The sequence below is a fragment of the Choloepus didactylus genome, chromosome 19, assembly GCF_015220235.1.
Source record: "Choloepus didactylus isolate mChoDid1 chromosome 19, mChoDid1.pri, whole genome shotgun sequence".
NCBI lineage: Eukaryota > Metazoa > Chordata > Mammalia > Pilosa > Megalonychidae > Choloepus > Choloepus didactylus.
In genome coordinates this window covers 26,283,407-26,308,967 of record NC_051325.1, presented here as the reverse complement: position 1 = coordinate 26,308,967, position 25,561 = coordinate 26,283,407, and the positions used below count along the sequence as shown (strand labels likewise).

At 40.0% G+C, this 25,561-nt stretch overlaps 1 protein-coding gene across 6 annotated transcripts in view; it reads left to right on the top strand.

Moving 5' to 3' along the window:
• Nucleotides 1–25,561, top strand: part of PLCB1 (phospholipase C beta 1) — an 856,401-nt gene that overhangs the window by 230,807 nt on the left and 600,033 nt on the right. For all 6 annotated transcript variants that reach the window (XM_037811315.1, XM_037811314.1, XM_037811311.1 and 3 more), the window contains one exon: nucleotides 24,297–24,365. In XM_037811315.1, the coding sequence (XP_037667243.1) occupies nucleotides 24,297–24,365 (69 nt within the window). The remainder of the gene's footprint in view (nucleotides 1–24,296; nucleotides 24,366–25,561) is intronic.

Below are 25,561 nucleotides of genomic sequence, written 5' to 3'. Positions count from 1 at the left end.
ATATTCTTTGATGCAATCTTGTGGGGCAGACATATTAGTGGGGATTAAGTTGGAACGTTTGGATTAGGTTGTTTGCATGGAAATATGCTCCACCCAACTGTAGGTGATAACTCTGATATTTCCATGGAGGCATGGCCCCACCCATTCAGGGTGGGCCTTGATCAGTGGAGCCATATAAATGAGCTGGCAAACAGAAAGAACTCAGTGCAGCTGTGAATGACATTTTGAAGAGGAGCTACAGCCAAGAGGGACACTGAGGAAAGCACAGGAGATGCAGATGAGAGACAGTTAGAAGATGCCTGTTGAAAGCAGACTTGCTCCGGAGAAGCTGAGAGAGCACAAATATCCCAAGTGCAACTGAGAGTGATATTTTTGAGGAACTGCAGCCTAGAGAGGAATGTCCTGGGAGAAAGCCATTTTGAAACCAGAACTTTGGAACAGACGCCAGCCACGTGCCTTCCCAGCTAACAGAGGTTTTCCAGACACCATTGGCCATCCTCCAGTGAAGGTACCCGATTGCTGATGTGTTACCTTGGACACTTTATGGCCTTAAGACTGTAACTGTGTAACCAAATAAACCCCCTTTTATAAAAGCCAGTCCATCTCTGGTGTTTTGCATCCCAGCAGCATTAGCAAACTAAAACAGAGTCCTTTATGGAAAGTCTGCGAACTGCTGGGCATCAACATACAGGACTTACTTTAAAAGGTGAACAATGATATTGATTAACAATGCAATTCTTTGAGGAGATGATATGAAGCAAGAAGACAGCTCGCAAACCAGGAAGGTAACATTCAAGTGCTTAAGGAAGCTAATGACCGTTTCTTAGGACTATTTTGACCTTAATGAAAAATGTTAATACAATTAATAGTTTTTTTCTCAACTGTATTTACAAAGGAGGCATTAAAAATGAGAATGTCTTAACTTGGAGGAAGGAGAAATTGCAAAGAAATTCTGCCCTGTTTTCTGCAATAGTGGTGATTTTATTTGGCAACCATCTCACTCTCAATTCTTTCTTAATTCAGCATCCAACTTAATATTTCACGAAAAGTTAGCCAAGGACTGGATTTGGTGGTTGTCTTTCTGGCGCCATTCTATGACTTCTCTGTGTTCTCAGAGGATTCTTCTGCCTTGACAAGGTGAAACTCATGCCTGAGCATGTGAAGAAACCCAAAGATCAGGTCCGTCTCTCAGTGACCTCATGGTGAGCTTGTAGGTTGGCATGTTATCACATCTGCCATCATCACCTAGCAGCAAACCCCTGTGAGAGGGACAGCAGGAGGGAACTCTGTGGTTACACTGCTGCTTTCCCTCTTTCCTTGCTTACACTTTGTGCATCTCTTAGCTTGCTTACACTTGTGCATCTTTCCTGCCCTGACTCTTTCCAAGAATGGCCAGACTGTTGGTTGATCCGAGTACATCTGCTTTCTTTGCACTCTAGTGCCATAATCTTGCAGAGTTACCAAAGACTACGTATGCCCCATGGCCTGTCCTCCCCACGCCCCACCTTTCTCCTTCCCCCTTTCCCTCCCTTCATTCCTTCCTTCCTATCTTTCTTTCCAAAAGTATTATTTGGAATATAACAGAAAAGTGTAGAACGTAAGAAAAAATTTTTTTTCTTTTTTTTTTTTTTTTTTTTCCGCATGATCCCAAGAACCTATTTCATTTATGCACTTTACCTTCAGGGTGCAATTTTTTTCAATTTATTCTCTGATCTCTCTGTTAACTTTCATAACCGTCTTCTTTCCTTACCTCTGTCTGCTCTTAGTCTTCTCATTTCTAATTTCTCACTCTTAAATCTTTGAGAGATTCTATATTTCTCACCAATTTATAGAAATAAAGCATGGACTGTTTTGGGACTTTTCAACCTTTTAAATGAAGGTAGCAATTGTGAGAATTTCTCAGGGAATTTCTCATGAAGATGAGGACAAAGATGTGTTGGAAGATGACACATATTTTCTAATAGTTACCCTTCTTTGTTTTGTTTCTTTTTACTTACTGTTCTCAAGCAGTAATAGGGATAAACTTAAGGCCTTATAAAAAGGTTTTACTTGATTTTGATTTCATTACTCATTGTTATGGAGTGCAAATATGAAGCATATAGACATATTGCTCCATCATTCCCTGTTCAGCTCCAAAGCTAAAGAACTCCAACAAAATCATTTATTCACCTTTCCCCTTGACAGTGACTAACCCACTGCTTGCTCCCCAAGTCTGTCCCCATCTTACCTGCAACTTAAAAGCCTTTTCTTAAAATCGCTTTAATTTTTAATTAACTCATGTAAAAGGGAAAAAAAACAAAAACAATCCTGCTTTCCACATTAACTGTTAAAATCTTATAAAACTATAGGTCTCAATCATCTCTTCTAAATCCCTGCCAACCGTGAGTAATCCCAAGCCTCCTGGTGGGTAACCTTTATGTGGACATTTGCCTTTGCCTTGAATTTTATTCTTTTATGACATATTTAGTTTGCTCCCTTAACGATGATCAGGTCTTTTCTCTTTTCTCTTCCTACATGCTTCCTCTCTCAAGAACAGTAACTCTGATTTCACAGTCTTCCAAGCAGTGTCTCTCACTGTGATTGTTCACTCCCTCTCCATTCTCAGGGAGGCTGCCTTACCAAATCAGTAGTGTTTGCAAAAATACCCAGCAAAGTGATGTTTTCTATATAAAGGCTTTTTTGAAAATCATAATTTTCATCTTTGTTGTCAAGTTTTGTATGTTCCCTTACAGATTAAAAACAAGAAGTTAAGCCACATCAATGGAAGCCAGAAGAGGTAGTTGAAAAATAGAATAAATCTTTACGAAAAGGAAAGTGACCTAAAATATAGTGGATATGAACAGATTTCTTTTTAGCACTGAATATGACAGAAATGAATTCAAGTTTGAGGATTAGGTAAGCTGATGCTTTTTATAGCTTTTATTTTTTTTATTCAGAAAGGAATATTTCTTCTTTAAAAATAGGCTTTGCCTCTTAGCTTAGATTATGATGTAAGAAAGCTTGTGAGAAAACTATTCGCACATTAGGTTAGATGATACGTATCCAGATGTCTATTTCCCAGGAAATGATCAAAATATTTAAAAACCTGACTCAGGATGACATAAGAAAAAATACAATATATGGTGACTGAGAACTCACAATCTCAAAGAATGCTCATTTAGAGGCAAAAACCTAAAGACTAAAACTATTTCCAAAGACAAATTTTAAAGAAATCTAAAACATTCAGAAGTATATCAGAAACCAAAGAAAATAATTAATATAAGAATAAATGTGGGAGAGGCGGGGCAAGATGGCAGACTGGTGAGCTGTAAGTTTTAGTTACTCCTCCAGGAAAGTAGGTAAAAAACCAGGAACTGCGTGGACTGGACACCACAGAGCAATCTGTCTTTGGGCATACTTCATACAACACTCATGAAAACGTGGAACTGCTGAGATCAGCGAAATCTGTAAGTTTTTGCGGCCAGGGGACCCGCGCCCCTCCCTGCCAGGCTCAGTCCCGGGGGAGGAGGGGCTGCCAGCTCCGGGAAGGAGAAGGGAGAACTGCAGTGGTAGCCCTTCTCGGAAACCCATTCTACTGATTCAAACTCCAACCATAGATAGACTGAGACCAGACACCAGAGAATCTGAGAGTTGCCAGCCCAGCAGAGAGGAGACAGGCATAGAAAAAAAAAAATAACACGAAAAACTCCAAAATAAAAGCAGAGGATTTTTGGAGTTCTGGTGAACACAGAAAGGGGAAGGGCGGAGCTCAGGCCTTGAGGCGCATATGCAAATCCCGAAGAAAAGCTGATCTCTCTGCCCTGTGGACCTTTCCTTAATGGCCCTGGTTGCTTTGTCTATTAGCATTTCAATAACCCATTAGATCTCTGAGGAGGGCCTTTTTTTTTTTTTTTTTTTTTTTTAATCCTTTTTTCTTTTTCTAAAACAATTACTGTAAGAAGCCCAATACAGAAAGCTTCAAAGAATTGCAATTTGGGCACGTCAAGTCAAGAGCAGAACTAAGACAGCTCTGAGACAAAAGGCAATAATCCAGTGGCTGAGAAAATTCACTAAACACCACAACTTCCCAAGAAAAGGGGGGTGTCCGCTCACAGCCACCATCCTGGTGGACAGGAAACACTCCTGCCCATCGCCAGCCCCATAGCCCAGAGCTGCCCCAGACAACCCAGTGTGACGGAAGTGCTTCAAATAACAGGCACACACCACAAAACTGGGCGTGGACATTAGCCTTCCCTGCAACCTCAGTTGATTGTCCCAGAGCTGGGAAGGTGGAGCAGTGTGAATTAACAAAGCCCTATTCAGCCATCATTTGAGCAGACTGGGAGCCTCCCTACACAGCCCAGCAGCCCAGAACTGCCCTGGGGGGATGGCACTCACCTGTGACATAGCACAGTCATCCCTCAACAGAGGACCCGGGGTGCACGGCCTGGAAGAGGGGCCCACTTGCAAGTCTCAGGAGCCATAAGCCAATACCAAAGACTTGTGGGTCAGTGGCAGAGACAAACTGTGGCAGGACTGAACTGAAGGATTAGACTATTGCAGCAGCTTTAAAACTCTAGGATCATCAGGGAGATTTGATTGTTAGGGCCAACCCCCCTCCCCGACTGCCCAGAAACACGCCCCACATACAGGGCAGGCAACACCAACTACACACGCAAGCTTGGTACACCAATTGGGCCCCAAAAGACTCACTCCCCCACTCACCAAAAAAAAGGCTAAGCAGGGGAGAGCTGGCTTGTGGAGAACAGGTGGCTCGTGGATGCCACTTACTGGTTAGTTAGAGAAAGTGTACTCCACGAAGCTGTAGATCTGATAAATTAGAGATAAGGACTTCAATAGGTCTACAAACCCTAAAAGAACCCTATCAAGTTCAGCAAATGCCACGAGGCCAAAAACAACAGAAAATTATAAAGCATATGAAAAAACCAGATGATATGGATAACCCAAGCCCAAGCACCCAAATCAAAAGACCAGAAGAGACACAGCACCTAGAGCAGCTACTCAAAGAACTAAAGATGAACAATGAGACCATAGTACGGGATATGAAGGAAATCAAGAAGACTCTAGAAGAGCATAAAGAAGACATTGCAAGACTAAATAAAAAAATGGATGATCTTATGGAAATTAAAGAAACTGTTGACCAAATTAAAAAGATTCTGGACACTCATAGTACAAGACTAGAGGAAGTTGAACAACGAATCAGTGACCTGGAAGATGACAGAATGGAAAATGAAAGCATAAAAGAAAGAATGGGGAAAAAAATTGAAAAAATCGAAATGGACCTCAGGGATATGATAGGTAATATGAAACGTCCAAATATAAGACTCATTGGTGTCCCAGAAGGGGAAGAAAAGGGTAAAGGTCTAGGAAGAGTATTCAAAGAAATTGTTGGGGAAAACTTCCCAAATCTTCAAAACAACATAAATACACAAATCATAAATGCTCAGCGAACTCCAAATAGAATAAATCCAAATAAACCCACTCTGAGACATATACTGATCACACTGTCAAACACAGAAGAGAAGGAGCAAGTTCTGAAAGCAGCAAGAGAAAAGCAATTCACCACATACAAAGGAAACAGCATAAGACTAAGTAGTGACTACTCAGCAGCCACCATGGAGGCGAGAAGGCAGTGGCACGATATATTTAAAATTCTGAGTGAGAAAAATTTCCAGCCAAGAATACTTTATCCAGCAAAGCTCTCCTTCAAATTTGAGGGAGAGCTTAAATTTTTCACAGACAAACAAATGCTGAGAGAATTTGCTAACAAGAGACCTGCCCTACTGGAGATACTAAAGGGAGCCCTACAGACAGAGAAACAAAGACAGGACAGAGAGACTTGGAGAAAGGTTCAGTACTAAAGAGATTCGGTATGGGTACAATAAAGGATATTAATAGAGAGGGGGAAAAATATGGCAAACATAAACCAAAGGATAAGATGGCCGATTCAAGAAATGCCTTCACGGTTATAATGTTGAATGTAAATGGATTAAACTCCCCAATTAAAAGATATAGATTCGCAGAATGGATCAAAAAAAATGAACCATCAATATGTTGCATACAAGAGACTCATCTTAGACACAGGGACACAAAGAAACTGAAAGTGAAAGGATGGAAAAAAATATTTCATGCAAGCTACAGCCAAAAGAAAGCAGGTGTAGCAATATTAATCTCAGATAAAATAGACTTCAAATGCAGGGATGTTTTGAGAGACAAAGAAGGCCACTACATACTAATAAAAGGGGCAATTCAGCAAGAAGAAATAACAATCGTAAATGTCTATGCACCCAATCAAGGTGCCACAAAATACATGAGAGAAACACTGGCAAAACTAAAGGAAGCAATTGATGTTTCCACAATAATTGTGGGAGACTTCAACACATCACTCTCTCCTCTAGATAGATCAACCAGACAGAAGACCAATAAGGAAATTGAAAACCTGAACAATCTGATAAATGAATTAGATTTAACAGACATCTACAGGACATTACATCCCAAATCACCAGGATACACATACTTTTCTAGTGCTCATGGAACTTTCTCCAGAATAGATCATATGCTGGGACATAAAACAAGCCTCAATAAATTTAAAAAGATTGAAATTATTCAAAGCACATTCTCTGACCACAATGGAATACAATTAGAAGTCAATAACAATCAGAGACTTAGAAAATTCACAAATACATGGAAGTTAAACAACACACTCCTAAACAATCAGTGGGTTAAAGAAGAAATAGCAAGAGAAATTGCTAAATATATAGAGACGAATGAAAATGAGAACACAACATACCAAAACCTATGGGATGCAGCAAAAGCAGTGCTAAGGGGGAAATTTATAGCACTAAACGCATATATTAAAAAGGAAGAAAGAGCCAAAATCAAAGAACTAATGGATCAACTGAAGAAGCTAGAAAATGAACAGCAAACCAATCCTAAACCAAGTACAAGAAAAGAAATAACAAGGATTAAAGCAGAAATAAATGACATAGAGAACAAAAAAACAATAGAAAGGATAAATATCACCAAAAGTTGGTTCTTTGAGAAGATCAACAAGATTGACAAGCCCCTAGCTAGACTGACAAAATCAAAAAGAGAGAAGACCCATATAAACAAAATAATGAATGAAAAAGGTGACATAACTGCAGATCCTGAAGAAATTAAAAAAATTATAAGAGGATATTATGAACAATTGTATGGCAACAAACTGGATAATGTAGAAGAAATGGACAATTTCCTGGAAACATGTGAATAACCTAGACTGACCAGAGAAGAAATAGAAGACCTCAACCAACCCATCACAAGCAAAGAGATCCAATCAGTCATCAAAAATCTTCCCACAAATAAATGCCCAGGGCCAGATGGCTTCACAGGGGAATTCTACCAAACTTTCCAGAAAGAACTGACACCAATCTTACTCAAACTCTTTCAAAACATTGAAAAAAATGGAACACTACCTAACTCATTTTATGAAGCTAACATCAATCTAATACCAAAACCAGGCAAAGATGCTACAAAAAAGGAAAACTACCGGCCAATCTCCCTAATGAATATAGATGCAAAAATACTCAACAAAATACTTGCAAATCGAATCCAAAGACACATTAAAAAAATCATACACCATGACCAAGTGGGGTTCATTCCAGGCATGCAAGGATGGTTCAACATAAGAAAAACAATCAATGTATTACAACACATTAACAAGTCAAAAGGGAAAAATCAATTGATCATCTCAATAGATGCTGAAAAAGCATTTGACAAAATCCAACATCCCTTTTTGATAAAAACACTTCAAAAGGTAGGAATTGAAGGAAACTTCCTCAACATGATAAAGAGCATATATGAAAAACCCACAGCCAGCATAGTACTCAATGGTGAGAGACTGAAAGCCTTCCCTCTAAGATCAGGAACAAGACAAGGATGCCCGCTGTCACCACTGTTATTCAACATTGTGCTGGAAGTGCTAGCCAGGGCAATCCGGCAAGACAAAGAAATAAAAGGCATCCAAATTGGAAAAGAAGAAGTAAAACTGTCATTGTTTGCAGATGATATGATCTTATATCTAGAAAACCCTGAGAAATCAACGATACACCTACTAGAGCTAATAAACAAATTTAGCAAAGTAGCGGGATACAAGATTAATGCACATAAGTCAGTAATGTTTCTATATGCTAGAAATGAACAAACTGAAGAGACACTCAAGAAAAAGATACCATTTTCAATAGCAACTAAAAAAATCAAGTACCTAGGAATAAACTTAACCAAAGATGTAAAAGACCTATACAAAGAAAACTACATAACTCTACTAAAAGAAATAGAAGGGGACCTTAAAAGATGGAAAAATATTCCATGTTCATGGATAGGAAGGCTAAATGTCATTAAGATGTCAATTCTACCCAAACTCATCTACAGATTCAATGCAATCCCAATCAAAAGTCCAACAACCTACTTTGCAGACTTGGAAAAGCTAGTTATCAAATTTATTTGGAAAGGGAAGATGCCTCGAATTGCTAAAGACACTTTAAAAAAGAAAAACGAAGTGGGAGGACTTACACTCCCTGACTTTGAAGCTTATTATAAAGCCACAGTTGCCAAAACAGCATGGTACTGGCACAAAGATAGACATATAGATCAATGGAATCGAATTGAGAATTCAGAGATAGACCCTCAGATCTATGGCCGACTGATCTTTGATAAGGCCCCCAAAGTCACTGAACTGAGCCATAATGGTCTTTTCAACAAATGGGGCTGGGAGAGTTGGATATCCATATCCAAAAGAAGGAAAGAGGACCCCTACCTCACACCCTACACAAAAATTAACTCAAAATGGACCAAAGATCTCAATATAAAAGAAAGTACCATAAAACTCCTAGAAGATAATGTAGGAAAACATCTTCAAGACCTTGTATTAGGCGGCCACTTCCTAGACTTTACACCCAAAGCACAAGCAACAAAAGAGAAAATAGATAAATGGGAACTCCTCAAGCTTAGAAGTTTCTGCACCTCAAAGGAATTTCTCAAAAAGGTAAAGAGGCAGCCAACTCAATGGGAAAAATTTTTTGGAAACCATGTATCTGACAAAAGACTGATATCTTGCATATACAAAGAAATCCTACAACTCAATGACAATAGTACAGACAGCCCAGTTATAAAATGGGCAAAAGATATGAAAAGACAGTTCTCTGAAGAGGAAATACAAATGGCCAAGAAACACATGAAAAAATGTTCAGCTTCACTAGCTATTAGAGAGATGCAAATTAAGACCACAATGAGATACCATCTAACACCGGTTAGAATGGCTGCCATTAAACAAACAGGAAACTACAAATGCTGGAGGGGATGTGGAGAAATTGGAACTCTTATTCATTGTTGGTGGGACTGTATAATGGTTCAGCCACTCTGGAAGTCAGTCTGGCAGTTCCTTAGAAAACTAGATATAGAGCTACCATTCGATCCAGCGATTGCACTTCTCGGTATATACCCGGAAGATCGGAAAGCAGTGACACGAACAGATATCTGCACGCCAATGTTCATAGCAGCATTATTCACAATTGCCAAGAGATGGAAACAACCCAAATGTCCTTCAACAGATGAGTGGATAAATAAAATGTGGTATATACACACGATGGAATACTATGCGGCAGTAAGAAGGAACGATCTGGTGAAACATATGACAACATGGATGAACCTTGAAGACATAATGCTGAGCGAAATAAGCCAGGCACAAAAAGAGAAATATTATATGCTACCACTAATGTGAACTTTGAAAAATGTAAAACAAATGGTTTATAATGTAGAATGTAGGGGAACTAGCAGTAGAGAGCAATTAAGGAAGGGGGAACAATAATCCAAGAAGAACAGATAAGCTATTTAACGTTCTGGGGATGCCCAGAAATGACTATGGTCTGTTAATTTCTGATGGATATAGTAGGAACAAGTTCACAGAAATGTTGCTATATTATGTAACTTTCTTGGGGTAAAGTAGGAACATGTTGGAAGTTAAGCAGTTATCTTAGGTTAGTTGTCTTTTTCTTACCCCCTTGTTATGGTCTCTTTGAAATGTTCTTTTATTGTATGTTTGTTTTCTTTTTAACTTTTTTTTTTCATACAGTTGATTTAAAAAAGAAGGGAAAGTTAAAAAAAAAAAAAAAAAGAAAAACAAGGAAAAAAAAAAAAAGATGTAGTGCCCCCTTGAGGAGCCTGTGGAGAATGCAGGGGTATTCGCCTACCCCACCTCCATGGTTGCTAACATGACCACAGACATAGGGGACTGGTGGTTTGATGGGTTGAGCCCTCTACCATAAGTTTTACCCTTGGGAAGACGGTTGCTGCAAAGGAGAGGCTAGGCCTTCCTGTATTTGTGCCTAAGAGTCTCCTCCTGAATGCCTCTTTGTTGCTCAGATGTGGCCCTCTCTCTCTGGCTAAGCCAACTTGAAAGGTGAAATCACTGCCCTCCCCCCTACGTGGGATCAGACACCCAGGGGAGTGAATCTCCCTGGCAACGTGGAATATGACTCCCGGGGGGGAATGTAGACCCGGCATCGTGGGACGGAGAACATCTTCTTGACCAAAAGGGGGATGTGAAAGGAAATGAAATAAGCTTCAGTGGCAGAGAGATTCCAAAAGGAGCCGAGAAGTCACTCTGGTGGGCACTCTTACGCACACTTTAGACAACCCTTTTTAGGTTCTAAAGAATTGGGGTACCTGGTGGTGGATACCTGAAACTATCAAACTACAACCCAGAACGCATGAATCTCGAAGATAGTTGTATAAAAATGTAGCTTATGAGGGGTGACAATGGGATTGGGAAAGCCATAAGGACCAAACTCCACTTTGTCTAGTTTATGGATGGATGTGTAGAAAAGTAGGGGAAGGAAACAAACAGACAAAGGTACCCAGTGTTCTTTTTTACTTCAATTGCTCTTTTTCACTCTAATTATTATTCTTGTTATTTTTGTGTGTGTGCTAATGAAGGTGTCAGGGATTGATTTAGGTGATGAATGTATAACTATGTAATGGTACTGTAAACAATCGAAAGTACGATTTGTTTTGTATGACTGCGTGGTATGTGAATATATCTCAATAAAATGATGATAAAAAAAAGAATAAATGTGGTTGTTAAAAAAGTATATATAGGATTCGAAATAATTTTGAGTTGAGCATTATTGTTCTAAGTTGATTATTTACAAATGGTAGCTGTCTTGGGTTGTGTTCTCAAACAGACCCAGATGCAAAAGGATGAGTGCAATTGATTTATTGAAGGAGAGCTCCCAGAAGACAACAGTAAGAGAATGGAGAAACAGGATGGGGAAGAAAAAGAAGCCAAACAAGGATGAGCTTTCAGGAGAAGTCTTAAAGCATCCTTAGCTGTGTGGAGAGTTCCACGGCATAAATTAGGCCTGGAGTTTGTTCTGCCCCGAGAGAAGCGAGCTGGGCTTTCAAACTCCTGTATATGTTGGTGATGGCTCTGAGCTCCTGGTAGGACATAGCCCTCCAGGCACTTCCTGCTCTCTGTGCATCTGGGTGAAGTGGCTCCAGTAGGCCCAATGGTGAAGGTTGCAAGTGTCAGTTGTTAGGAGTGAAGCCCAAGAACATGGGGGATGATGTCTAATCAGTAAAGGGGACCAGCAGTGTTCCAGGTGGGGAATCCATAAAGTTTCTTACAGTAATTTATTCAAATACTCTGAGCATCTGAAAAAATGGCCCTGGATTTTGTTGACTTTTTCAGTCATTTGTAATTCTTAATATGAACAGCTAGCCTCATTTTGTGTACCTGAATTAGTGTTGAGATTGATCAACAGTTGAATGGAAGAAGAGTTTTCTTTGGGTGAATTTACAGCACAAAGACAGGACCTTGGTACTGATTCATTGATTGACTCAATGAATGTTTGTCTTCTCAGGAAAATTCAATAAGCATGATACTCCTCATAAGACATAATCAGTTCCTACCCTCACAAATTAGCATTGGAAAACACTCAACTGGATTCCCTTCTGTCTTGCAAGAAAACCAAAGGTGGTCTTAAGAAGCAAGTCTTCTTTGAAAAGAATATCATTTATGTATTCTTCAGAAATGATGGAAGTCTCCAGAGTTGTCATGGCTCAGTGATTAAAGATAAAGGGAAAGCATCAGTTGCCAACCCAGATGTCTCATGCACAGGGACGAATCTGAACATCTGGAAATATGCCAGTCATCTTTAGAATCTCTCCCTGACCTTGTCTGGCTCCTAAGGCCCTGTGTGGAAATTGCTGCTTCCATCTACAGTGATAATTGGCACTCATGGTGAATACAGTAGACTGAAGAAATGGTAATAGCAGTTCTCTCGTTGTTATTAGTAACTCTGATGCAGTTATTTCTTAAATGGATCTAGGCAACCTGTCCAAGTGTCAGAATATCCTGCAATGAGTTCTGGCCCTGGTGAAAGTCTTCTCTATGACAGCGGTGGTCTCTGTTTAATACAGCCGGGACAGAGGTTCTGAAACTTCAGATTGCATGGGATGCACCTCAAGGCCTATTAAATCACCACAAGTCCCCATCCCCAGAGAATCAGATTCAGTTGTTCTAGGGTAGGGCCAGAAAATGTGCATTTTTCACACATTCCCAGGTGAGGCTAAGGTGGTTGATCCAAGGACCGCATTAAGATAAGATTAAGAGAATAGAAGCAGCTGGCACTGCCAGATTTAAAAAAAACGACTTGCCTGGCTGTTTAGCCATAGTGAAATAGGTATAGACTGAAGATATTTTATGAGATTCAAGGGGAAAATCTGGCTATATTAAATTATCTGGACCTTTCAAGTGGAAACAGCTTGCTTGCCTGATGAATCTATATCCTTTCCATATTTCTTTTCAAGAGACCTTTTATGAAGATCAGACTCTATGTTAACCCAAAATATCCATGAAGGTAGTTTTCAGCATTTATGAAACCATTTGCAAAATGATGGATTCTGTTTCTAGTTAATCTGATTAGCCTGAAACAAGGATCTTTGCTTAGCACAGCCAGTAATAGAAAACTGTGCCAATGCAATCTTTATCTTAATGGTTACTATGTATTTTAAACTCTTAGTGCTTCACAGATGTAGCATCATTTGTCCATAAAAAATATGGTTAATGCTTTCAAAAATGCTATAATAAATAAGTATAAAAATAAAACATTTTGCTCATAAAGATCTAATCTATCTCTGATATTACTTATCTTTAGAATTTATATGGATTTTCCATGGTGATTATGAAGATTTTTTCTCGGTTTTTCATAATGTCATCCACATAAGGTTAAAATAAAGCAAGTGACTGTTATTTCAAATTTCACCTATTTTTTATTCATCATTTGAAAAATGTCTAAATGATATTCCCTAATACAGTGTGCCCTTGACCCTTAGAAGGATGTACGGCAGTGTTTTCCTGCGGTCATAGATGTATCTGGATATTCCATAAATGCCATTAACATTTAACTGCATAAACTTTCTACTTAAGCAGTTGTTTTATTCTTCATTGTTTTTCTTTTATAAATATGGAAGTGAATGTTTATTTTAAAGGAGAAAATACAACACAATAAACTATGAATTTTGGAGGTTGACAAATACACAAACATTGCAAGATCTGAAACAAATAGCTTCATGTTATTAATCATATTCCCTACATATATTTGTAATACTTTTTTCCTATATATTCTGGCTGCTTACTCCTCTTTTTGTTAGGGAAGTTGTAGGTTTACAGAAAAATCATGCATAAAATACAGAGTTCCTGTATACTACCTGTCTTAGTTTGCTAATGCTGCAGAATGCAAAACACCAGAGATGGATTGGCTTTTATAAAACAGGGATTTATTTCGCTACACAGTTACAGTCTTAAGGCCACAAAGCGTCCAAGGCAACACATCAGCAATCGGGTACCCTCACCGGAGGATGGCCAATGGCCTCCGGAAAACCTCTGTTAGCTAGGAAGGCAGCTGGCATCTGCTCCAAAGCTCCGGCCTCAAAACGGCTTTCTCCCAGGACGTTCCTCTCCAGCAAGCTTGCTTCTCTTCAAAACATCACTCCCAGCTGCACTCTCTTTCCTCTCTTTGAGTCAGCTCATTTATATAGCTCCACCGATCAAGGCCCACCCCGAATGGGTGGGGCCATGCCTCCATGGGAACATCTCATCAAAATTATCACCGACAGCTGGGTGGGGCACACTCCAAGCAAATCCAACCAGCACCAAAACTTCTGCCCCACACAAGACTACAAAGATAATGGCATTTGGGGGACACAATACACTCAAACTGGCACATTCCACCCCCTGGAACCCAAAATGGCATTATCTTTCCAAATACAAAATACATTCATTTCACAAAAACTTAAATCATTTCAGTAACAAAAGTTAAGTACAAAATCCCATCAAAATCAGTTTAGGCTTGGTCAGTTCTAAGGCATAATTCCCCTCTAGCTGTGGATCTGTGAACCTAGAACAAGTTATGTGCTTCCAATATACAAAGGAGAGACATTCATAGGATAAACATTTCCATTGCCATAAGGAGAAACAGTAAGGAAAACAGGGTTAACAGGAGCAAAACAGTTCCTAAAACCTGCAGGACAAACTCCATTAGATTTCAAAGTCTGAGAGTCATTAACAAAACAACGCTGCATCCTTGGGGCTTGAGAGAGCGGGAGCCTAACCCTTCCTAAGGGCCTTTTCGGCAGCCCTTTCCTCTCCAAACACTTAGGTGAGTGCTCCAACATATCCACACATTGGGGAGACCACCTTCTCGGCCCCACCCTCCTCAAACATCGGGGCAGCTCCCGGATTCCCTTCCATCTCCGGGACACACGCTCAACCCCTTCAGAACAGTGTGGTGGCAGCCAGGCTCTCCCCAATTCCCTGGGAATGTGCTCCACCCTCTTTGGGGCTTGGGGTGGCAGGACATTTCCTGAGCAACGAGGCGGAAGGCCTGCCCTCGACCTCCAGGGCAAACTCACCCTTTCCCTGCGTGTGGGCTGCTCCGCTCTCTCAGCCCTAGACCTCCTGACTCCAGACCTCAACCTCCATGGCTCTGTCTTTGAAGAGATTTTTCCTTTAATTTTTTCCTTGTCTGTCTCCTCCAGTCCAGACCGGCAATGGCTCTGTCTATAAAGATCTCGCAAAAATTCTGTTGGCTTTGCATGAAGCACACAGGGGTCAAAGCCATCAGACAATAGGATTTTCCACAAATCCTTTCTGCTTAACTCCTTTTCCAATCTTGGCTTGTACTGAAATGGCGGCTGGGTTCCATGTTTGGTTACATCCTCACGTTGGGCTGTAGCTTCTGGGATTCCACCCCCTGGAAGCCCGTAATTTTCCAAGCCATCAGTTTCTGGTTTCTTGGAACCCAAGAGTTCAGTTCTAAGTTTATCTCTCTCTGCTCGCATTTTACTATAAGCTGCAAGGAGAAGCCAGGATATGTCCTCCACACGTAGTCTGGAGATCTCCTCAGCGAAGTATTCCAGGTTGTCACTTTTAAATTCTTCCTTCCATCTGACACCAGGACTCAATTTTGCCAAATTCTCTGCCACTTTAAAACAAGGATCACCTTTCTTCCAGTTTGCAACAACACATTCATCATTTCTGCTCAAGTCCTCATCAGAAGTATCTCTAGAGTCCATATTTCCACAAACAGTCTCTTCAAAGCAGTTTTGGCCTTTTCTATCAAGCTCCTCACAACTCTTCCAGAAACTCCCCCTTATCGATTTAAAAAGCCATTCCAACATGTTTGGTATTTGCAAACTCAGCAGCAAAAGCACCCCACTTCTCTGGTACCAAAATCTGTCTTAGTTTGCTAATGCTGCAGAATGCAAAACACCAGAGATGGATTGGCTTTTATAAAACAGGGATTTATTTCGCTACACAGTTACAGTCTTAAGGCCACAAAGCGTCCAAGGCAACACATCAGCAATCGGGTACCCTCACCGGAGGATGGCCAATGGCCTCCGGAAAACCTCTGTTAGCTAGGAAGGCAGCTGGCATCTGCTCCAAAGCTCCGGCCTCAAAACGGCTTTCTCCCAGGACGTTCCTCTCCAGCAAGCTTGCTTCTCTTCAAAACATCACTCCCAGCTGCACTCTCTTTCCTCTCTTTGAGTCAGCTCATTTATATAGCTCCACCGATCAAGGCCCACCCCGAATGGGTGGGGCCAAGCCTCCATGAGAACATCTCATCAAAATTATCACCGACAGCTGGGTGGGGCACACTCCAAGCAAATCCAACCAGCACCAAAACTTCTGCCCCACACAAGACTACAAAGATAATGGCATTTGGGGGACACAATACACTCAAACTGGCACACTACCCTATTGTTAACACCTTCTATTAGTGTGGTACATTTGTTACAATTCATTAAAGAACATTTTTATAATTGTACTATTTATTATAGTCCATCATTTAAAATAGGGTTCAGTGTGTTGTACAGTCCTATGATTTTTAAAAAAATTTTATTCTGGTAAAATACAGCCTGAAATTTCCCTTTTTAGCAATAGTTACAGTTTTTCATGGAGTTGAAGAAGAAAGTAGAGAAGAATAAAATTTGGTTACTGCCCAACCAGGGGCTGAACTATCCCATCTGGTGTTCTACAAAGCACAAAATAACTAGATAGTTGCCAATATATTTCACACTGCATTGTATTGAACACATCCTCTTAAAACTAACATTTATTCTTCTATTTATCATGATATTTTTCTGATACACGAACAAAGATGCAAGGTTTTTTTTTCCATTTTTTATTTCTCAAGTAATAACACTCTAACTTTATCAATACCGGAAGAAGAAAGTCTTTAGAAAGAAATAGTTTTGAGGCAATATAGATTCTTCTGCCCTCTTGTCAGTCTCAGTGATCTCGGGCAATTGATATATTTTTTTTCCCGAGCTCAGTTTCCTCACCTGAGGTTTCTTCCACCTCCAAAAGTCTGTGATTCCATTATTCTAATTGCTGCCTGATGGGCCTGTTCAATAAATTTGACAGCACTGCAGACATTTTTATGCCGGGTAGGGTGCCAAGATATGTAAATACGCTTACATTGCTTTTTGATTTAATGCATTAGAACTTGGAAACGATGGGGTAGTGTATTAGGTATCTAATTAGTATTTTGATAATTATTAATAGTGACTTAAAACAACATTTATTATCATAGTCTCAGGGGGTCAGGGTCTTGTTCTTAGGGTCTCATACGGCTGCAACTGAGGTATCTGCTGGGCTATATTCTTCCCTAGAATTTTGATTCCTCTTCCAAGCTCTTTCAGATTATTGGCAGAATTCAGTACCTTTTTGTAGGACAGAGGTCCTTGGCTCCTAGAGGCCTCTGTTTTTCATAGGCATTCAGAGCATGGTTGTTTGCTTCTTCAAAGCCCGCAGGTTATTCTCTGCTGTTTCAAGTCTCTCACTTCTAGATCCTCTTTTAAAGTCTCGAATAGGATATTTCTCTTTGATTAACTTTAAGCCAACTGCTTGGGGACCTTAATTACATCTGTAAAATCCCTTCACCTTTCACATATAACATAACATAATCATATGAGTGCCAGACCATTACCTTTGCCATATTCTATTGGTTAAAAGCTGTGCAATTGACAGATCGCAGTCACTTAACTTCTCAGTTAGTTTTCTTTTCTATAAAATGGGAGACTATAATACTCACGTTGTGGTGTTTATAAGAACTAAATGAGATATTCTATAAATTATCTCTTACAGGTCTTGGCACACTGTTGGTTCTCTGTTGTTAGTACTAATTATTGCTTGGGCTATTGCTCTTATTATTAGTTGACTTTGTCTGCTTTCGTGGTAGGAACCTTTAATCTCATCACAATGACTTTTCAGTTTTTATTTTATTTGCTCAAACCCTCAACAGCTTTCAATATTGATCACCACTCCCTCCTTTTGGATACACTCTTCTCTTGGCCTCCATGCCACCAGGCTCTTCTGGTCTTACTCCTGCCTCCTGGCCCTCTCCTTTTCTGCTTCCTTGCAGGATCATCCTTTCCTCCCCACTCCAGATGTGTAAACCATCATGAAGGCTTAACCATTTAACTTCCTCACTATGCATTTCAAATGTTTCTATTTTATCACCATCTCACCACCACCACCTGAGTAGCTCTCAGCTTTTCCTTTACTACTTCCTCAGTGTTCCCTCTGCAGTCAATTCCCTAAAATGCAGCTGGAGTGATCTTTTTAAAATGAAAATCTGCTCAGGTCAACCCCTTGCTTAAAACACTGCAACAGCTTTTGATTGCTTTTAGGGCAAAGGCAAAAATCCTTGCAATGGCAGCAATGTCTTATGTGTTTTGGACCCTGAGGTCTCTGTTCACTCTGCCCTTTCTGATTTCTGTGTGCCCTTCTTGTTTCTTCTGCAGGGGCCTGGGGCATTCTTACTCCCCGCTCTCCCCTTTGCTTTTTTCATATATCAGCTCGGTCATAACTTTCTCAGAGAGACCTCCCTGGCTGGACAACTCCCATAGGACTCTGTACCTTTACTCTTAGCACTCATCTAGGTATAATTTTACACCTCCTGGAGCCGTACTTAAATTGAAGTCTGTCTCCTCCATGAGTGCATGGCCTGGGTTGGGTTGTGTTCACCACTGTACCCCCCAATACCTAGGTGAGTGCCTGACACATAGCAGATGCCCAATAAATATTTGGTAAATAAATGAAGAGTGGGTCTTCCAGAAGACTTATGCAACCTTAACAAGTTTCCTTAAACCAAACCTTAGCCACAGATATTATACGAATAGACACTGCAGTTGCCTTCTGAATATTTCCCTAGGCTCCATCCTCTTTTCTGACCTACCTGTTTTCTTTCCAGTTGTGTCACACAAGATTTCTCCGTTCCTGAGAAGCCCCTTGGAATTGTAGAATGTGTTAAAGGAGATTACCTGGTTTTTGGTTCAGCATCCTCCTGTAGCCTGACCTTAGTTCCTGGAACAATACATTGAACTAAAGATCTTGATGGATTCTTTATGAGTCTAGGCGAGGCAATAGGAAAATGAAAGAAGAAAGGAAAGAACACCCTGCAAATACCAGAGAATCTGGAATTAGGGTCATAGGTAATATTCAAACTCCAAGGTAGAAGAGACAACAGCAGCCAGCATTGGATCCCCCATTTTTCCATGACATTTAAGCACACATGAGGGCGTGGAAGATAGTTCACACTACTCTTTCAGCCAACTTGCCATGTCCCGAGGATGTGTCTAACAATTAGAAAACTTGATTGATTTTCTGGGTAATGTTGGGCCCAGCTGATATTTTGTATGTTGCATTCAAGTTAGAGACCAAAGTCTGGCAACCTCTAATATCTTTAGCAGGTTATCGTTCATTCAATTAACCAGGATGGAGTACAGCTCTCTGCTGGGCTCTATGTTAAGCATTGTACAAACAGAGATGATAGATCTAGGTCTTTTTGTCCAAGGATTCACACCGAAGTGGGGAAACGCTGTGTTAATAAACAGTTACAATACAACTCATAACCATGAACTATCTTGTTACCTTTTCCTCATTTCGAATGTTAATCTTATTTGCATTTAACTGTGATACATAAATATGAAAATTAGTGTTCTATAGAAGTTGTTTCTCTTATTTGGGTATTTGTCATAGGAGCCTGGAAAACTAAGCCACCAAGGAGAAAAGGGGACCAACTGGGAGAGAGTGTGGGGATTTTATTTATTTATTTTTTTGAGAGGTACACTGCACAAATTTTCACCTCCTCAGAAGTGGAATAAAGTTAAGGAACAAAGAGTTTGAATCTATTCCATCTGCTTCTCCTTACATTATAACCCTTCATTAAAGGACTTTAAAATAGTTAAAAGAAAAAAAAATTGGGTGTTTTAGGGATGCTTGATAGTCAATAAAATATATTATGTATTCTACTCTTGGTAAATGGAAGTCGACAACTTAATGAATATACCACATGTGGACATAGTCAGCCCCCACACACCCAGCCATTAATATCTTCTCTGTGAAATGTTTATGACTGTAATTGCTACCCTGATTATATATTGTGTGAATTTAAAGCACATTATTATATTGGGTGACTAATGAAATTTGGTGACAATATGCAGCATTTGGCCTTCTGGAAAGCATTGGGTTTTAAATTATATTCTTTCCTGAGTTTGCAGTAGATTCTATGGCCCATCTACCTCGCAGTGTGTTTGTGGTTGATGGATTGAAATCTTTCCCCTGGATAGTAAACATCAGAGACAATTTAGTCTTTCCTTAAGCTTGCTTGTCTCAGTTTTCTCGTCACTCATTCAAAATATCAAGGAAACTTATCCACGCTGACCAGGGGAGAAGGCCCATCCCTCAGCACATCAGTGGGTATATTGGGGATCCAAGGAGTGTGGTCTCCAAGCTTTGGGGGGAGCCATTATGAGTCTTGGAAATGCTAGGGTTTCGTTAGCACATTCTTCCTTTACTGAATCAGATAGGTCTCTGCTTTGAACACCTCAATCCCATGTGCACTGTTGAGTGGGCTTAGGGATGCCAGAGAATAAATTTTCCTCTTCCGCTTCCCTAAAGATTGGGGGAGTGGAGAGTCTTGAAGATTATAAAGTGTATTGCTAAGGTTACATAGTAGTAGAGCAGTTTCAGCAAACAATTTCAATGATTTCTTGAAATTCTGGACACACACTGAGAGGTGTTTGCTTGCATAGGATAAAATTTAATGCAAATGGTGCTTATTATTAAAATAGGAATTGATGGCTTTTGTGCTGCAGTAGTTTTTCTTCAATTAATTCAAATTTAAGCCTAGATTATTCACAATTAGGCACATTTTTACTTTCAGTATGTGTGATATTTTTTATCTGACAGTTCCCTATATGAAGAAATGACAGTTATAGATTCTTCATGTAATACAGTATAATATATAATGGTAATTTATAGTTCTATCAATCATATTCATTTGGCTTGGTACAGAACATATTATCATACTCATTTAATAGATGATAAAATTGATGCTTATAGTGGTGAAATGATCAACTGAATTACATGACTACTTCATTTTAGGGCTTTTACTCAAAACCAGATTTTCTGCTTATAAATCATGTAACCTCCTTCCTTTAAAGAAAGGCATAAAGGAATAGTGAATCCTTAAAACTGGAAAACAATAACTTAAATGAACTGAGAAAGGGACCATTTCACTTCTTTTTAGTAATAAGAAGAGTGGGTGGTTAAAACTATTAACACAAGAAAATTAACCTAGAAAAAGTTTTAATGATACAAGTAACATTTTTATGGTCCTGTTCATTGGGTTCCTCATTTTCTTTTTAGTGGAGGAGAATGGGATGCAGTTAGACCCCCGAGGGTGGTTGCAGCACGTTAATAGAAGTGGGAGACGCTATTTTTAATCATTGCTTTCTAGCAGAATGTGTCGATGGGCAGTTTTCCACCTGGGTGTTTCCCATGCCACATTACCCATGGTGAAAGTGCCCTGCGGTGTTTTTCCTACAAGCACAATTTTACATGCAGTGAGAGAAGTTTCTAAGTCACTCTGGCATCAGAATGAATCCCTCGGGCAGCTGGTATTAACTATCCCTCTGTGGCTTGGGGAATGAGTGTTTCCTCTCGAGCTGAAAGTAGAAAATAGCGTTCATTATCCGTAATATAAAAGTCTCTATAATGATGCCTGGTAAGATCTCGTTCTTTGTGAACTCAATTTGGGCTTTGTGTGTACAAAGAAACAAGTAAAGTTTTAGTCTATTGTTTGTTCAATGGGGAGGAATTTCCTTGAATAGAAAATATTGCTATGAAATTAAAGAAACATATTTCATGTGTGCGTGTGTGTGTGTGTGTGTGTGTGATTTTACGTATATGTATATGTTAAACAACAAGTAACATGTAGAAAAGTATATCAGACATTAATGTTAATCATTTTATGAATAAACAAAGAGACCACCCATATAAGGACCAGTAATTCAGAGAGTGTTGCTGTAACTCCAGACACCCCTGCTGTGTCCCAGAGGGATTTTTAGTTTCCTGTACACAACTCCTGCCTCTGTGCATTTGTAGTTGCTGCTCCCTTTCCCTGGAGAAGCATTCCCCCAGATTATAAGGATGGCAAAGTTCCTCTCTTCCTTGAGTATTGGACCATAGCGCCCTGCAACCCGTGTCTACAATGCACTTTGAAATGTCTTCCTGAGAGTATAATAATTGTTTGTGAGCTGCTAGAAAGAGGGACCTTATCTTTGCTTTGTTGTTGTTTGCTTAATCCTCAGTACCTAGCCTATCTCTGAAACATTGTAGGCATTCAATAAATAATGGCTGAATGAATTAATGACTGACATTTCTTCTTAGATAAAACACCTCAAGCCAACATCACCAAAATGCACTATTATCTTGCCTAAACTTCCAAGTCCCAGAACTGTGTATGACCCCTCTCTTCCATGAATTCTCCCTCTTTATCATCTCTCCCATCTCGCTTCCTATCACGTGCACCTTTATTTGGACTCCCAGCTCTCATCTCTCCTCTGAGTTCAGGTTCAAGCTTCTGATTCAAAGCCCATTCCATTCATGTTCTCCTCTTCCGACAAATGCTTCTTTTGTTGTTCCTGTGGAGATGAAGAAAGTTGGGTTAGATGTGCAGAGTCCTCATGTCTGGTTTTCCACCATTTCTTCAGCGAGGGCTCTATTGTGCATCCGCCTAAGTGCAACATTGTGTTCTTTGGTTGTTACTGTTGTTTTCTATCCTTCATAAAACAGTCTCCGATCCTGTGGGTGGTGTGGCCTTATGGGAATCTTCGGACCAAATAATTACTCTGTACTGCAAGTGGGTGTTCCTGCTAGGTTGCCACATAGCTCAACTTTCTTCACTGTTTCCTGTCATTCCTTCATTCCATAGAAAGGCGTGCTGGGGCCTGTGTGTTCTATTGGACCCATTTTGTGGGTTTGCATTTCAGTGGAGGGAACCCACCTCCTATTTGATCCTGATTATCCTTGCAATCATGGGATCAACCTTTGGTGCAGGAGAATAATCAGACCATTTTGCACCAGATGTTTGGGTTTGATGGCAGCTGTTTGAAGGAGTTTGTGGGTATAGCAGCTGCTGGTACTTGGGGACTTTGGGGCCGTGGAGAAGGAACAGCCACTCCTGTCCCGAGAATCTATGGAAGGCAGTGTCTTCTGCTGGGAGAAGAGAATTAGATTCCTCCATTCTCAACTGGCTCATTGTCCATCGTATCGTATAACACAGTGACTTGTGGCTTACAAACCTCGTGCTTTGCTGTCCTTAGCTGAAGGGTTTCCATCCTTTGGCCCAGGATCCCTTTCTGGTGCCATTTCCCATGACTTCTTCTTATGTGGTCTGTGCTCCAGCCACATGGAACTCTCAGGCTTCTCCCATGGGAATCCCCTCCCACTCTTCCAGTGTGCCTTTGTTCCTGCTCTGCCTTTCTCCCGGATGTCTCTCAACCCTTCTCCTCCCTGCCCCCTTTCCCTTCAATATTCTCGTCCTTACATGCCCAAAGACCATGAATAGCTCTGGCCCTTTCTGTCTAGGTGTCTGCTAAGGTTGTCCTCTCCACCTACGGCAAGTTCCTTCCTCCCACACTCACCCTCTTCTCCATGATCAATGACTCCTCCACAAATTTTTCTCTGAGCCCTCCACTCCCACCCCCCCAGGGAAAAACTATTTTTTCTCTTCCAAACCCCATAGCAGTAAACCTTCAATTTGACATTTACAGCCTCTCCCTTGTCTTACTCATATGCATTTCTTTACTCTCCTTGCACATCCATCCAGTGGAGTGATCATATCCTATGTGACTTGTGCCCTAAAGTAACTTGCACATTGTAGGTGTCTAGGAACGTGTAGTGAATAAATGAAAAGGATGAGGCATGTGGTATATATGCACAAGGGTGGGGTGTGGTGCGGAGGCAGATCTGTCTCTCTTGGCCAGGTGAGCTGGGTAGGTGTGTGAGCTTATGACAGCATCTCCTTCTACCCTGCCTCCTTAATCCCTACTCCACTCACATACCCTCTCCGACAGGCAGAGTGGCTCCCAGGATTATTTTCCAAAAGTAAGGCCTGATTCATCATGACTTAGGAATGGCTTGTAGGATAGACTGAGGACCCAAACCAAGTCTTTATACTTCCAAAATGTATTAGCATGTTTAGTAAACCAAACAATTAGCTGTATATTTTTGTTTCCATTCTAACTCAATTGATAAGCAATATAAGAGAAAAAATATGCCCCTAACACTGAACAGTGTTCAGACAGATCTCAGGATAGTATTATTTTGAACAAGTTATGTCCATGACATAAAACAAAGTAAAAAGATCTGTGTGGATGTTTAACAATTTTGTATTTTTGTCTTCCAGGAGACGGAGCTGTTGGATCTCAGCCTTGTCAAGGATGCCAGATGCGGGAAACATGCCAAAGCTCCCAAGGTAGGAGTTGGGCTTTGTGGGTTTACCAGATGCTGCCTGGAGTACTTAGCTGTGTTCCTGGTATAAATTAATTGCCCCAGTTAAGAGTTTCTTTGTTGTAGATGTAGTAAAACACAATAAAACAACCAGTCCTTCCAGAAGCCTATATGCCCTAAACACCTTCACTTTTATCAAAGACAGGAACAATGAACAAATAAATGGAAAGTTGGACATGGCAGCTTACTTTGTACCCTATAATTTTATTTCTCTTTGAAAAAAAGAAAGTAACAGTGCCAAAGTATTACCACGTATTTCTAAATAATTAAAATGTGCTTAAATTATCTGAAAAATGCCTTGAGCTTCCTAAGTATACATGAACTAACATTTAGACATGATGAAAGAGGTCCTATAGTTCAAATGCTTTGCAACTGAAATAATTCCATCCATGAGACCAAAGAATGTAAAAGAGTCTTGTTTCTCCAAATGTTACTAGTGAATTCTGGCTTTCTTTGGGACCTGCTGTAGAGAATGTTATTTGTTTGGGTTTAAAAAAATTTGCTGAGGAAATATTCAAAGTAGTGTTTGCAGTTTATTTTTGAAGATTTTTTTTTTTTTAATGTTAAAAGAACATACATATATTCTTTTTACTTAGATTACCTGGTATGGTGTGTTGCCTTGCCATTAAAGTCTGGAAAGTATTCTTTATTGTATTTAAATTTTAGTCCTTCATTTCTAATGGAGAGAATATTGGCAATTAGGGAAGTACAGTTGCCAGTCAGGGACTCGATGCTTCTTTCCATAATTGACACAAAACTAGGGAATTTCTATTTGAGTATCTGCCTGTAACTTTTTATTCTTTAAAACTCCAAATACTTTCTTTTGACATCAGAAATGGTCTCTTGCTTTGGAGACACAGGGAAAGTAATCACTGGAATGGCTATTTTTTCTGATGCACAACAAGGATGTAGGTGCTGGTAGATTCTACCACAGAGCAAATGCCCAGTTGTTGCCTGTGTTACTGGAAGGGTTAATGGTGATCTAAAAGAAAATGTGAAACATGAAAAGAAAGAAAAACCAGAATTATTTTTAACAAGGTTTCGATGAGTGTTTCCTGTGAAACTAGTCAATTATTTAATTCATATCTCAGTGAGATAACGGAATTCCAATAGTATGGTCTTTCAGTTTTGCATCACATCGGCTTATCATAATGCATTTGT